We start from the raw sequence: 14,641 nt of genomic DNA on the forward strand, positions 1-14,641 counted from the left end.
AGATATAAATGCTTTCCACTGATACTCATAAAACATCCCCGCAGTAATGTGAAGAGCAGGCTAACAGGCTGCGGTCCGAGCAGCAGCCTAAATGTCAAAGTTTGTTCAGTTTGTGTAGTTCAACAGTTTCTCCTCCTCATTCTTTCAGCTTCCAGCGTTGATCTACTTCCCAATAGCTTCAGTATGACTCACGAAGCATATCTAAACACTCAGCAGTTGTTAGAGAGCGGTGTGACATCGCTGCTCCGTCCTTCAGCGTCTACGCTCTCCTCCACGGGCTTCGCTGGCCCCTCCTCCTGTCGGGTCTCCGCCGAGCGAGCGGAGGAGACTCACTGCTTAAAGCAGTCAGTGATCAGGAGGACTGTACTTTAAAATCGTTTTTGCTTTTTGGGGTTTTCTGCAGCACGTCATCTTAAAGTTTCGGTTTTAACAGTGTCGTTAAAATGGGACACAGGAGCCCCCCTGCAGGAGAGGAGGTAAGGATATCTGCATTTGACTGCAGTGCTTCAAGCAGACGTTTATGAAACCTTGCTTCAGCGCTATGTGCATCATTCAGCAGAGCCTCAAAGTCATGCATGGGGGATGAAAGTGCTGAAAGTAAAGTTGACCTTTGACAGATTATGACTGACATCTCAGGCGAGCCTTTTCACCAGAAAGTGAGCAGCTGGGTTTTTCTGTACTCTTTTCATTGTTCTGTCATTATAGTGACTTTACAGGCAGCTGCTGTGACGGATAATCCCGCAGATGAAGATGGATCTTCCCTCTCAGTTCGTCCTAAACACTCTGCTGGTGCTGATTATTGTTCCTCTTGCCACTTGTGGCTTCTGCCCCCGACTTTGCTCCTGCCCTCAGCCCACCGAGCTCCACTGCACCTTCCGCTCCCTTCTCACCATCCCAGCAGCTATACCCAAACACGTGAAACACATGAACCTGGGGTCAGTCGCTCTGGCATCCGTAGCATTGATTTAGCATGGTTATTAAACTGTCAGTGACTGGATTAAACACTTAATGCAGTGAAATGCTTTATGTAAAGACCGAGGCTTAGGAAGTGCATGAGTTGGTTTCATGTCTGTTATCCTCTCCACTCTGGTTTTGTTATTTAAGGTTCAACAAAATTAATAACATCACTGACAAATCACTGATGGGCCTGAGGAAGCTGGAGATGCTCATGCTTCATGGGAATGACTTTCACCAGCTACCTGATGGAGCGTTCACGGAGCTCAGTTCACTTCAGGTGCAATGACCTAACTCAATAAATGGTGGCAGGGGGATTGTTGTTTGAGCAAAACAGTGAATTTTAATGATGAATCCATATTAGTCTGAGCCTTTCATAATCTCTCATATGGTATCTCACATACACATATGATTATGAGTGTATACATAAAGCCTATATCTCCTAAAATGCTCGGTTTTAATACAATAATAACTATTTTACTAATGTGCAAAAGAGTCAGCACATATTACTGATTAATTCAACACGAGCACTTAAATGAGATTGTGCAAATATCTTAGATTTATCCACACAGTCTAGTTTTAGGAATAAAAAAGCAAAAGATATCTGAACCTGGGCCAAACTGTGAATCGAAATTTACAAAAGACATCCAACTTTAATAATCATTTTATCTGCTGGACAAATTCCTGATTCTTCCTAAGAATTTGTAAGATATGAAGTAAAAATTGTGTAATTTTAAATCCCAAATTTCTCCCTGAAATGTTAATGAAACAAAGCACTGACATACAAACTGTATGATGTATATGTGCCTTGATGCTGAACCTTGATGCCTGGTTCATGTATGTCTCAATGCAGCAGAAACTAGAAGTACTCTAATATGATGAGCAATAGAGACGTTCTCTGTTCTCCCTGCTCACTGATGTAGATGCTGAAGATGAGCTACAACAAACTGAAGGAGATCAGCAGGCACGCTCTCCACGGTCTGTGGTCTGTGGCCAGGTTACACCTGGATCACAACCAGCTGGAGTACATCCATCCAGACGCCTTCCAGGGCCTCACTTCTCTCTGGCTGCTGCAGCTGGAGGGCAACCAGCTTCAGCAGCTGCACCCAGACACCTTCACCACCTTCACTGTGAAAAGCCATTTTCATGTCTCAACTCTGAGGCACCTCTACCTGTCAGACAATGATCTGGTGACACTTCCTTCCAGGCTGGTAGGGACCATGCCCCAGTTGGAGAGCCTGTACCTCCATAGAAACCCTTGGATCTGTGACTGCAGCATGAGGCGGCTCCATGACTGGAATAAAAAGTTTCCAGGTGGTATTTTTAATATGTACGCTGCAATTATATTTAGAGCTTTCTTTTTGTGATGGTTAAAGTAAACTAAGACTCAAAATGCATAAAATATTCAAAGAGACGTGATGATCTGATTTTATAACGCTCATGCTCTGTTCTTTGCCCAGGTGTTGTAAAATGTAAAAAGGATAGGACCCTTCCTAGTGGCCAGCTGTGTCCCATGTGCTCGTCTCCCAGACACCTCCAGAGAAAGGACCTCTTTGATGCGGAGAACCTGGTCTGCAGAAGCCCCGTCATCACCTTTCCTCACAGGATGTCCACACCTAAGGATGTTGAGAGTGAGGTTTTGACCACAGAGGATTTTATAGAACCATTTGGAAATCTCTCGTTTGGCCTATCTGATGAACATGGGAATGAGCTGGATCTGATGTGTAATATTAGCAAGTCTAATGAGCTTACCAAGATCAGCTGGCAGCAGAGCAGTCAGCCTCAGCTGACCAACATCACAGTGGCGGTAGATCTGGACTGTCCAGTTAATAGAGAAAAATATGAAAAACTGTGGAGGCTCATAGCATACTACAGCAGTGTGCCAGCACATTTACAGAGGGAAATTATTCTAAGCAAAGACCTTCATCAAACCCATATGTACAGACAGGACTCTGAGAAAGATGCCCTGTACTACACAGGTCTCAAAGTTAATATAACAGCCCAACCACCATGGCTGCTGCAAACATCTGTGAACCTTCAGCTGAACCGGCTTCAGTCGTCAGCCAGGATGGCAAAATTGAGTATGAGCACAGAGCTCTCAGAGATGGTGGAGACGGAGGAGGTGCAAAGACAGAAGAGGTCATGGGTCACGATTGAGTCAACAAACACCAGTCATAAAGTCTTCAGTGCTATCCTAGGAAAGCAAACTCGAATGAACTGCAGCGTGCACAGTTCAGGTCAACCAGTTATTCGCTGGATGCTGCCAGATGGCTCCAAAGTGGAGGCACCGTACTCAAGTCCAGGCAACAGACTGTCTGTGTCCCGCGGTGGAACGTTGATTATTAAGGCTGTCCGCCCCACAGACGCAGGAAGTTACTACTGTATCGCCAGGGCTCACGAAGACTTTGCTGTCTTGCCGTTCTATCTGACAGTGCAGGAATCCTCCAGCCCTCCCCCGAGGGACGAAACATCAATCAAACCTAGTGAGGTATTTGTAGGCAAACCTATTTCCCTGCATTGCACTGCATCTGCCTCCCCCGATGCTGAAATTAACTGGATTCTGCCAAACAGCAGCATCGTGAGTTTCCAAGCCAACTCATCCAGAGCTTTAGTCTATTCCAATGGCACTCTACATATTCCACAGTCCAAGTTATTAGACAGTGGTTATTATAAATGCGTTGCCATGAATCAACATGGTGTGGATACACTGGCCACAAAACTCGCTGTTATCAGGCACAACTTCAGGAAGTTTCCAGCAACACCTCAGTCAGCTTCAGGAGTCAACACTCAAATTAAAATCCCCACAGAAGACACAGAAGAAGCATCAGGGGACACTGAAGGCACTCAGGGTGGGGCTCCAGTGAGCCACCTGGAGCCTTTGAGAAGGAGAACTCCAGGAGGTGTGGTCCCGAGCAGGAGGGGCATTCACCCGTCCAGGCACTTCTGGCGGAAGCCCCCAATGCTTCAGCAACCAAGAGGATCGCGTGTTGTAGACAGGAAGAATCCTACTGACAACACAAGGAGGATTAATATATCGAAAGGTAAAATAGATCCACAGAAATGGGCTCATATTTTGGCCAAGATTAGAGATAGAAAGGCTCAAAATGCTGTGACACCAGTCCCAACTCAGCACACAACAGAGAGGAAAGCTGCAGAGGGGACAACGCAGTCAAATGAAGCTACTAAAGGATCAGCAGACAGTGTGACTGAGCAGGCACGGCAGGGTTTTTTCAGGACGCTGCACACTCCTGTACACAATCCGCTGTTCAAAACTGATAAACAAAATGTACAAGACCAGGCCACACAACGTGTGACATCTAACAGCAACATTATAGACAACGCACACAGCATGCAAGCTACAACAGCACAGACATCCAACGATGCGGTCTTAGACCTACACACAAGTTCAAACAGTGTGTTTTCCCCACAGGCCACATCTGTTCCACTGTATGCTGTCACGTTCTGGCAGTCGCTCACAAACACAGATGTTAATGAGGATAAAACAGCTGATTGGTCCAAGGAATCACAGAGGCATGTCAATACAGATAGACTAAAGGTTATTGCCAGTTCGAGGAATGATAACGAACCCTTTTTGAAAAGGATCCTTTCAGTAAATCCAAACAAATCAACGAAAAGCAAAGAAGAAAAATATCCTAGTGAGCCTGTCATAAAATCTGATGATTTGCAGTCTGTAGCAAGGGCATCTCCAACAACTGGCTCTGAAGGCTCTGAATCCCCTCCACGCCTCCAACAACATAATTCCAGGCGAAGGAATGGGAGTCAGAGGAGGAGGCCAAACAGAAGGAAACAAAAGCTTGTGAAATCTGTCCCGTCTATGGCCATCACACCTGCCAAAGCTGTCCCAGCAACTGTCAAGACCACTCCCTCCACACTGCTAAAAATAGCTTCCTCAGAAGTTACAGCAACCAATCCCAGTACCACTGTTCCATTCACTGGCAGCCAAGAAGCGTCATCAGGAAAACTGAGTCATAAAGAAAGCACAGCCTCCAGGCACGACCACGAGGCAGCCACTAAACCCTCCTCCCCACCAGCTTCTTTCCTCCAAACAAAGGACAGCCATCTGCCATTATTAAAAAGCACGTTAGCGGCACCATCGCTTCCAGCAACTTTTCCAGAAGTGGGTGATACAAAGACAACCTCTCAAGCAGCCTTTGGAGTTTCAGACTGTCCACTAGAGCACTTCAGTGCACCAACACCGGCCACTTTGCAGAGGCTTATAAACACGCCTGCTCCACCTATTAGGCTTCCTGAGGAGACACAAAGGTCAAGTGTTATGGGTGACCTTGGACCTCTGCCAAGCTCTGACAGCTTGTTGGTGGGTTTTTACGCCACCAACACTTTACAACTGCAAAGCAATGTGGAGGAGAGCCAACTGGGCCAGCAGTACACAACTAATGAGGGGATGCTGTTGAATGAGAGTGGGGAGGGGTTTTTGGCACCGCTGTCCCCATCCTCCACGTCTTTGATCGACCAAGTAATCAAGACAACCTCTGGGTACACTCCCAGTGACTTGACTGTGACACCAAGCACACTTTCCAAGGATTATTTGGAGACAGCTCTGGGTGTTACACAGACTTCTGCAGTACCTGAAAATTCACATTATACTTCTAGTCAAAGTAAACCCTCAAAGGTAGCTCAGAATCTTAAAGAAGCTCTAAATGAAAATGTTTTTCCTTCTACTGCTAGTACCTTTAAAGCAAAACCTACCTCTCCTGCCACTCCGAGGCTTGATCCTATAATGCGTGTCAAAGTGACAGTGGATACCACACTTCCCAAAATATCTTCCACAGAAGCCAAGATGGACTCTTCACTGAGGACCAGCATGCAGGAGACTCCCTGGATCAGAGTCGGCCATAATGAAGACCAACAAATAAACCCCATCATTAACATATCAGAGCCACGGAAAGAATTAAACTTCCAGCCCACAGCCCAGTCGGCAGACCACAAACCAACTAGCACACGTCTGACTGGCAGACAGATCGTCTTACAGTCGGTCACCTCTGCTCCGACTGCTACAGTCCAAACGAATCCGCATAGAGGGACACTGTTAACAAGTACTCACAATGTGTCCAGGAAGCACCAGGTACCTACACAAGGATCTGTTCCAAGAGGAAAGCCAAGGATAACTAAGACTCATTTCCAGACGTTCACTGTTAAAGCTGAAACAGATGCTCAACTTCCCTGTGAGACCGAAGGTGACCCAAAGCCCTTCCTGTCATGGACCAAAGCTCTTAGTGGTATGTATGACTCAACCTCATTCATTCTTTTTTCCATACATTTTCAGAGCCATCATACTTCTGTCTGCTGAAACATATCATTTATTTATTCAAATGGAAACATCCAAAAATATTTTGATGTAGTGAAATGTTAACCAGAGCAAAATGTAACTACCTGCAGACTTATATAAATATAGCTTGCAAAGATGTTTTATTGGAAATATTGGCACATAGTATATCAAATAGCAGATTATCAGCAACATTTGCAAGCATATCAGTATGTTCAGACATTCCTTATTACTGTAGATGTGTTTCCATATAACCTCCATGACTGACGATGCTATGATGTAGATGATGCACTTGTAAGATTATGGTTATAGTCTTGAATTTTGTAACATTTTTATAATCTATGTTACTTACTTACTTTATTATGATATGAGTTTTTAAAAGGGCCTTTAGCCTGCTCATAATTAAAAGTAACTATTTTGCTCTTATATGGTACGGGGGTTTTTTTTCCACGGTTGGCAATCACACTAAAATATTTGCATTTTTCAATAAGTCCTCTCATTTATTGTATTTTTGTACACTATGTAAATGTGACATCAATTTCTCTTACGCTAAATATTTTATACTCTCAATTATTTTCATCTTAAATTTTATTCTGTGTTTGAGAAAAGACTGTGCATTTTGTGTCTGTCCACTTTTGCAGGGGCGAATATTCCTCAGAACACCAGGGTCCAGAGGTTTGAGGTCCACCAAAATGGTACATTAATCCTCAGGAGCACACAGCTCACAGACGGAGGCCAATACCTGTGCACAGCGCAGAACCAGTACGGCACGGACACGATGCTGGTCAACCTTGTGGTCTTGTCTCAGCCTCCGCGGGTCCTGCATCCTCAGCACAGAGAAATGACTGTGCATCTAGGTGACAAAGTCAGTGTGGAATGCAAAGTGGAAGGGCATCCTGCGCCCCGGGTCACATGGGTACTCCCTAACTACGTCCATGTAGCTGCTGGTTCCGTTTCTGTTCCGTCTCAGCAGCACGTAGTTGTTGGAAATAACGGGATCCTCCGGATCAGCCAGGCCCACTATACAGACAGAGGGATTTATAAGTGCATTGGCAGCAGCGCAGCTGGAACTGACTCTGTTTCAGTACTTCTTCATGTCCGAGCATTGCCACCCGTGATTCAGCAGTCACATCATGAGACTGCCACCATTTCAGAAGGCAGCCCTGCCTACATCCACTGCACTGCTACAGGTTCCCCTCCATCTGTTATTCGCTGGTTTACACCTGATGGTGCACAGCTCACTGCATCCTTAGACACTGGACAGAACCTAATTGTTTTCCCCAATGGGACTCTCTACATACAGCGTGTGGGCAAAAGAGATGCTGGGAGATACGAGTGCTCAGCCAGTAACACAGTGGCATCCAGCAGGAGAACTGTGATCCTGAACATAAGGAAGAATCTGTCCTCTGCCAAGGCCAGTATCACCTTATCATCACCCCAAAGAACACATGTCATCTATGGGAGTAGTTTGTTACTAAACTGTGTGGCAACAGGACAGCCAGAGCCCCGAATCCTCTGGAGGACACCTTCTAAGAAGCTAGTAGATGCTCAGTACAGGTGAAACGTAAATCTTGTAATGAAACAAAATGCTCAAACTAAGTGTTGTCATTAGAAATCATTCAAAGCAATCTTAATTATTAATCATATGCATCAACTTTGGTTGTTTGTTTTTTGCAGTTTTGACAGGAGAATCAAAGTGTTTCCCAATGGCAGCATTAGCCTTCATCCAGTGACTGACAAGGACAGTGGCGATTACTTATGTGTGGCTCGTAACAAGATGGGCGACGACCACGTGCTGCTGCGGGTACACGTGCTGAGCAGACCAGCCAAGATCGAACAGAAGCAGCAAAGATCCAGTCAGGAGGTTTTGTACGGTGGGGACCTGACGGTGGACTGCGTGGCTTCTGGCCTCCCCAACCCGGAGATCAGCTGGGTTCTGCCGGATGGCACGATGGTTAACCCAGTCAAACAGAGCGATGGTGTCTCTGAGGGGCGCAGTCGCAGGTACGAGCTGTTTTAACTTCTACAAAGTGCTCCCAGTGTCTAACACAGGGGGAAAACACCTTCACCAGCCAGCATTTGTGCTGTCTGATCCAAGTTCTTCTGTGTAGATGGAAGTTTAACCATTTTTAACCCTGGAGAACCCATGGGGTCAGATCTGACCCCATGGGTTCTCCAGGGTTAATGAAGTTCTATTCTGTGGTGATGCTTTGTTTATCAGAAGGATCTGTGAGTGTGGGAACCTAGTCACTAGAGAAATGACTGAACATCCATCTTCCTTTAACTGTTTCATGAACTTCTGGGCATTATTACAGAAAACCGAGCTAATCTTCTTTCTGTCTCTGTGCTTTCCCTTTTGCTGCAAGAACTCGACTTAACTGTAACTTAAACAATTCTGCCACCATGGGGTCAAGAGCAGCTACAGAGCAAGTAAATGAATTATTTAAAAGTACAATATTGCTCCAATAAATTGTATCCATTTAAACAAAAATGACTAAAAACATAGCTTTGCTAGTTTGCCTTATGAAAAGTCTGCAACTACCCCATAAATATGTTGAAAGGTGTCTTATGTCATTGGTCTCATTTCATTAAAACTAGACTCCCTTGGAAACGATTAGTCGAGTCTCTAGTGCTCAAAGCTCACTAAACTATTTCAACAACCACACAAAGATATAAACACAGAGCGTGGATCGTTCACCCGACCGCACGTAAACAGGCACGCCGTCGGTGCTGAAGGCCGACGTCTCACAGATTCTGATGCTGCAGGTTTTGTCTCTCTCCATCCAAAATTCACTGAACCAGCAGCAAAAGAAGATCCAAACTAATCTTCATGTTTGATAAACATCGTTAATTCCCTCTGACTTTGGCTGTTTTGCTTCCACCACAACATAATCACACTTCCTGCACAGCTCTTTCTCTCTCAGTGAACTTCAAGAACAGTTTACCATCCTAGAGAAATCCTAGAGTATTTAAAAGTAGAATGGGAGGCAGAGCCTTCAGTTTTCAGGCCCCTCTTCTGTGGAACCAGCTTCCAGTTTGGATTCAGGAGACAGACACTATCTCTACTTTCAAGATTAGGCTTCAAACTTTCCTTTTTGCTAAAGCATATAGTTAGGGCTGGACCAGGTGACCCTGAATCCTCCCTTAGTTATGCTGCAATAGACGTAGGCTGCCGGGGGATTCCCATGATGCATTGAGTTTTTCCTTTCCAGTCACCTTTCTCACTCACTATGTATTAACAGACCTCTCTGCATTGAATCATATCTGTTATTAACCTCTGTCTCTCTTCCACAGCATGTCTTTATCCTGTCTTCCTTCTCTCACCCCAACCAATCACAGCAGATGGCCCCGCCCCTCCCTGAGCCTGGTTCTGCTGGAGGTTTCTTCCTGTTAAAAGGGAGTTTTTCCTTCCCACTGTCACCAAAGTGCTGCTCATAGGGGGTCATATGATTGTTGGGTTTTTCTCTGTATCTATTATTGTAGGGGTCTACTGTGCAATATAAAGCACCTTGAGGCGACTGTTGTTGTCATTTGGCGCTATAGAAATTAACTGAAATTTAATTAAATTAACAGATTTCAGTCAGACTGAAACATCAGGTGTAATCACTAGTTATTTTTCCTTTGGTAAGAAAAGAACTTCATGTGACATGAATATGTGAAGTTTAAATTTAAATAATGTAATTATATATGTTGTATTAATTTAATACATTCTCTTTGTTGCCAACCAATGAATCCAGTCATGAAAGTGTAACAGTGAGTAACCATTTCTTATCCTTCTCTTCTGGAACTACATGTAGGTATGTGGTGTTTGACAATGGGACACTTTACTTCAACAATGTTCGCATGCCAGAACAAGGTGACTACACATGTTACGCGGAAAACCAACATAGCAAAGATGAGATGAAGGTCAGAGTCAAGATCAAAGCTGCACCCTCCCCACCGAAAATTCAAAATAAAGACCCACAGACTGTCAGCGTTTTCTATGGCAACGAAGCTACACTGAAATGTAATGCCAAAGGTGAACCAGCGCCAGTCATCACATGGTTATCCCCTTTAAACAAAGTGATTTTCCCTGCATTAGACAAATACCAGGTTCTGGATGATGGGACATTGGTAGTTCAAAAGATCCAAGGTTTTGATAAAGGTAACTACACATGCATAGCTAGAAACAATGCAGGACAGGACCGTGAAGTTACCAGACTCGAAGTCTTGATAACACCTCCAGTGATCAGTGGGTTAAGAGGAACTTTGAATGCTATCAAAGTAACCGCAGTTCAGAATCAGCAAAAGCTGCTGGACTGCAATGTACATGGAAACCCCAGCCCTCGAATCACTTGGCTTCTGCCAGGAAATTTGACCCTTTCTGCTCCATATTACAGCAATAGAATGGTAGTTCATCAGAATGGTACCTTAGAAATCCATTCACCCAAGGAGACAGACTCGGGGCAGCTGGTTTGTATTGCTCGTAATGAAGGAGGAGAGGTCAGGTTGGTGGTCAACTTGGATGTGAAGACAGTTGATGAGAGGCCACAAATTAGAGCTCCCAAAGCAAATGTTCAGTCACTGAGTGTAGGCAATGCTGTGGCCTTGAATTGCTCCTTTGAGGGCTCAATACTACTGCCTGTCACCTGGATCCTGCCCAGTGGTACACCTTTGCGTAGTGGTGCTCGGTTCTCCAAGTTTTTCCACCAGCCTGACGGCTTGCTGATCATCAGCAACCCCTCTATGGCTGAGGCTGGTATGTACCGCTGTCTGATACATAATTCAAGGGGGCTTGTGGAGCATACTGTTACACTGTCCCCAGGAAAAAAACCAGAGATCAACAGCAGATATAATTCCCCTGTCAGTGTCATGAATGGGGAAAACCTTTGGCTTCACTGTCAAACCACTGGTGAAGCACTCAGACTAGCATGGACTCTGCCTAGTGGAGTCGTCCTCAGCAGACCACAGAGAGCTGGGCGATACACCATACAGCCCAATGGAACCCTTGCCATTCAACAAGTGTCAGTCCACGATCGGGGTCCCTACGTTTGCCGAGCTAGTAATGAATATGGCAGCTCCTTGCTCTCCACTGTGGTAAATGTAATAGCATACGCACCTCAAATTACTAACGGCCCTCCCTCTGTGACTTATGCTAAACGTGGAGTTGCTGTTCAGTTAAACTGTGTAGCAACTGGCATCCCTAAAGTTGAGGTAGCATGGGAAACACCTGACAAAATTCGTCTGGCTGCCAATGCAAAGCCAAAGCTCTTTGAAAACAAGTACCTCCTTCCGCAAGGTTCCCTCATCATCCAGAATCCAACACAAAGAGATGCTGGCATCTACCGATGCACAGCCAGAAACGCCATTGGCTTGGACTCTAAAGCTACAGTTCTCAACGTGTTCTAAAATGTCACCGTTCCTCTTCGTCTGTTGCTGCCCAAACAACTGCCTGATTAAAAGGAAGTGTTTAAACACCACATGTAGTAATAACTTCAGTTATAATGATGAGTTGATTAAAACCTGCAGTGATGCTTTGAGTGTTTGCTCTTTAGAGGCCGTTAGTTGAAGACACCGAGTGCCAGTTTACAGTTTTCACCATTTTGCAAACCTCCCATTTCAAGCATGTAGGAAATATATGCAGTTTTTTTGTTTTTTTTTACAGAGGACCAATTCACAACAACGATTTCCTCAGGCCACTTTACATTGTGAGGTAATTAGCCTACACAACTGGAAAGAGAAAGCAAAAGTAATTGTCTTGTGCTGGCACTTCACACTATCAAGCAGAATAGCTGTGTTCACCTGCTATGTGCAAGACAAATACTGTAATAAAGATAGACTTAAATAATATAAAACATCGTTGTTTCAAGTGACTCAGGGACGTGGAGCGTGCATGCCAGCATGCAAAACACAAAATGACTCTTTTATTCAGTAAAGAAGTGAAGATGATGTTGATTCGTTTTAGTATAAGATGCTTATCTTATCAAGGATGTGCAATGCTTTAATTTATTTTTCTAAACTTTTGTAATATAATTGTTAATTGGAAATCTACATTTGTATTCAAACTAAATATGTGGACAGCGATTTTGTTTTGCTGGCTTGTGATTACCTCAGCTGCTTATGATGCTGCCGGGGTGCGATGTGCAGGTTATGACAGATGGATCACGCCTAACCACAATCGTCTACATGAGACTGGTGCTAAATGAACAACATTGGAATAATTAGCATTTACGCCAATGACTGCCAAACTGTTCAGCATGTTAAAATGTAGCCTGGCGGGACAAAGCTGTGCAAAGAGTTACTCTGCAGACCCGGCCTTAAACTATCCGGCTTTGGCTCTATCAGCTCCACTCAAAGTTAATCACGACAAAACATTTTATCCTTTGGCTGATCTCCAGTTGATCAGTGAGCATATATTCCCAGCTGTATGTGTACCTTTTCTTCAGTGGAACAGTTATTTCTGACAAGGACAGATGATGTCAGCCTGTAAAGAATTGCTAAACAGCTCATTTAATTGTGAAATACTTTTGAACTTAATAAAATTGACTGAGAATATATGTAATTTTGTTGTTGTTGTATTTTTATTTAAAGAAGCTGAAACTGCTGGTATCCTGTGCTTTTCATAATAAAGGCCCAACCTGAATATTTCCATGTTTTTGTACCTTGGTGCAGATTTTTCAATAACTCACAGCAACGTGGAGCATCTTTGAATCTGCTTCTGCAGAGTGCTGACACTGTACTACGTTCTCATATGTAAATAATTTGTGTCTGTCAGACTGTGATGCGTAGCAGTTTTCCTTATTTGAATATAAAATTCCTCCACATTTCCACTAAGCTCAAAAACAAAACCTTTATTTCTGCTGAGGTTGGAAAGGGAACAAATTGAAAAAGTGATGACTCAAGAATGTTTTGCCACTCTGCTAAAAATGTTTGTAGTATTTTCTTGGAAATATAACTTTCTAACTCTAAATAAATAATTCAAGAGTGCAGTTTTTGTTTAGCTGGCCTTATAGATCGAACTTTGCAATTAGGACGAGGGAAGCTGGTCGCAGCTACGCTGAGTCGCCTCGGGGAATACAGCCACAGTCTGCAAAGCTGTGAGGAAATCAATTAGATTAGCATATATGTCCTAAAACAATCCCACTATGAGAATTTTAGCATCAGCTACTCTTTTTGTGACAGCTGGTATCAGAATTGTCAGGGTTAATCAGTAAACGGACAGATTTTCTAAAGTGCTTTTCCACTCTCCCGGAGCGCAGTACTCAACTGTGGTACACCACCCAACTTCTCAAATGCTGTGCAGCTTTTTCACCAGTAAAATGACTGGAATGCAATGGTGCATGTTTTTAATAATGTGGCTACAAAGATTTAAATGCAGAACTGAATAACCTTGAAGTCTTGGTCTGTGACCCAGGAGGTACTAGGCTACAGTTTGGAGATGCCACCACGGATGGTTTCCTCCTGCTGTAACTGTGGTTTTCTCACTGATCAGGATTATGTAATGCCTCTCCTCTGGGTGTTTATGCTCTTCATATGTACCTGTTACTTTGTTGTGCTTACCCGCTCTGACTTCAGATGATTTACAAAGGGAAGTCAAATCATAGGAAATGGAAAAGGACCCTTACTTCAGGGATTAGTGGTAATGAAAGCATGTGCCCTCCTGCTCAGAAACATCAATATATGGAGAATCTGCTGTGATCTATGGATGACTAGAGATTGTCACATGATGTCACAGCTGACTGATGAACCCTAAGCTGGGTGAGAGGCACTTCATGGCTGCGTAGCAGAGAAGATAAATGTAATGGTTAAAGAGAAGAAAATGCTTTCTCTCTTTGGACCATGTACAGATGCCTCTGCAATGAGAGCAGCACTAGCTCATCGTAATGATCAGATTTGGAGCTTTGAGCTAACTGTGAGTGTTAATGTGGCAGGTTGCTCATTTGTGACAAAGACACTGAGCTGAATGCTCGCGCTCATTCTAAATCATATCAGAGAGACTGAAAAAGGGACGAGTTTATTTACTGGGAGACTGAGACAAGCTGCCTGATGGTCAGCCAGTCCCATGAGATTCTGTGCTAACATGTTCACTTCACCATTTCCATTTAATATTTACCAGTGTTCAACACTGTAACCAAAATCTTCTGTGTTCTATAATCAGATTTTTAAATATACATTAGCTTTGTTTGGCATCCAAACTTCAGTCAGTTATAAAAACTATTGAGACCATTTTATCTGTAACATCTAAATCCACTGGCAGTGGGGCATTGGTTATCACTTTGTAATACAGTGTCCTGCTCTGGCCTTGCCGTTTACATAGACATTATTCTGACACGTACAAAGTGTTAAAGAATAAACACCTGAAATCCCACACAACAGGGGGCTACCCCAGCAGTACACTACAGC

General features: G+C 43.9%; 1 protein-coding gene across 2 annotated transcripts; it reads left to right on the forward strand.

Moving 5' to 3' along the window:
* The first annotated feature begins 336 nt into the window (after nt 1-336).
* Nucleotides 337-12,886, forward strand: mxra5a (matrix-remodelling associated 5a). Of its 2 annotated transcripts, XM_086283486.1 has the most exons (8): nt 337-476; nt 706-935; nt 1,105-1,234; nt 1,878-2,268; nt 2,415-6,212; nt 6,901-7,816; nt 7,937-8,263; nt 10,057-12,886. In XM_086283486.1, the coding sequence occupies exons 2-8, from the start codon at nt 745-747 to the stop codon at nt 11,645-11,647; spliced, it is 7,344 nt and encodes a 2,447-aa protein (XP_086139612.1). In that variant the 5' UTR covers nt 337-476; nt 706-744; the 3' UTR covers nt 11,648-12,886. The 2 variants fall into 2 exon arrangements, with proteins under 2 accessions (XP_086139612.1, XP_086139613.1); XM_086283487.1 differs by lacking the exon at nt 337-476 and having other exon boundaries at nt 672-935.
* Nucleotides 12,887-14,641: the final 1,755 nt, after the last annotated feature.

The sequence above is a fragment of the Aulonocara sp. 'chitande type north' Nkhata Bay genome, linkage group LG23 (assembly GCF_057382095.1).
Source record: "Aulonocara sp. 'chitande type north' Nkhata Bay isolate Kocher_YH1m ecotype deep benthic linkage group LG23, A_spYH_male_GT1.1, whole genome shotgun sequence".
NCBI classification, from domain to species: domain Eukaryota; kingdom Metazoa; phylum Chordata; class Actinopteri; order Cichliformes; family Cichlidae; genus Aulonocara; species Aulonocara sp. 'chitande type north' Nkhata Bay.

Excerpts from the sequence above, each read along its gene's own strand:
- mxra5a (XM_086283486.1), top strand. The coding sequence starts at position 745 with ATGAAGATGGATCTTCCCTCTCAGTTCGTCCTAAACACTCTGCTGGTG. Across the intron at positions 936-1,104 it reads GTGAAACACATGAACCTGGG|GTTCAACAAAATTAATAACA; the intron begins GTCAGTCGCTCT and ends TTGTTATTTAAG. Across the intron at positions 1,235-1,877 it reads CGGAGCTCAGTTCACTTCAG|ATGCTGAAGATGAGCTACAA; the intron begins GTGCAATGACCT and ends TCACTGATGTAG.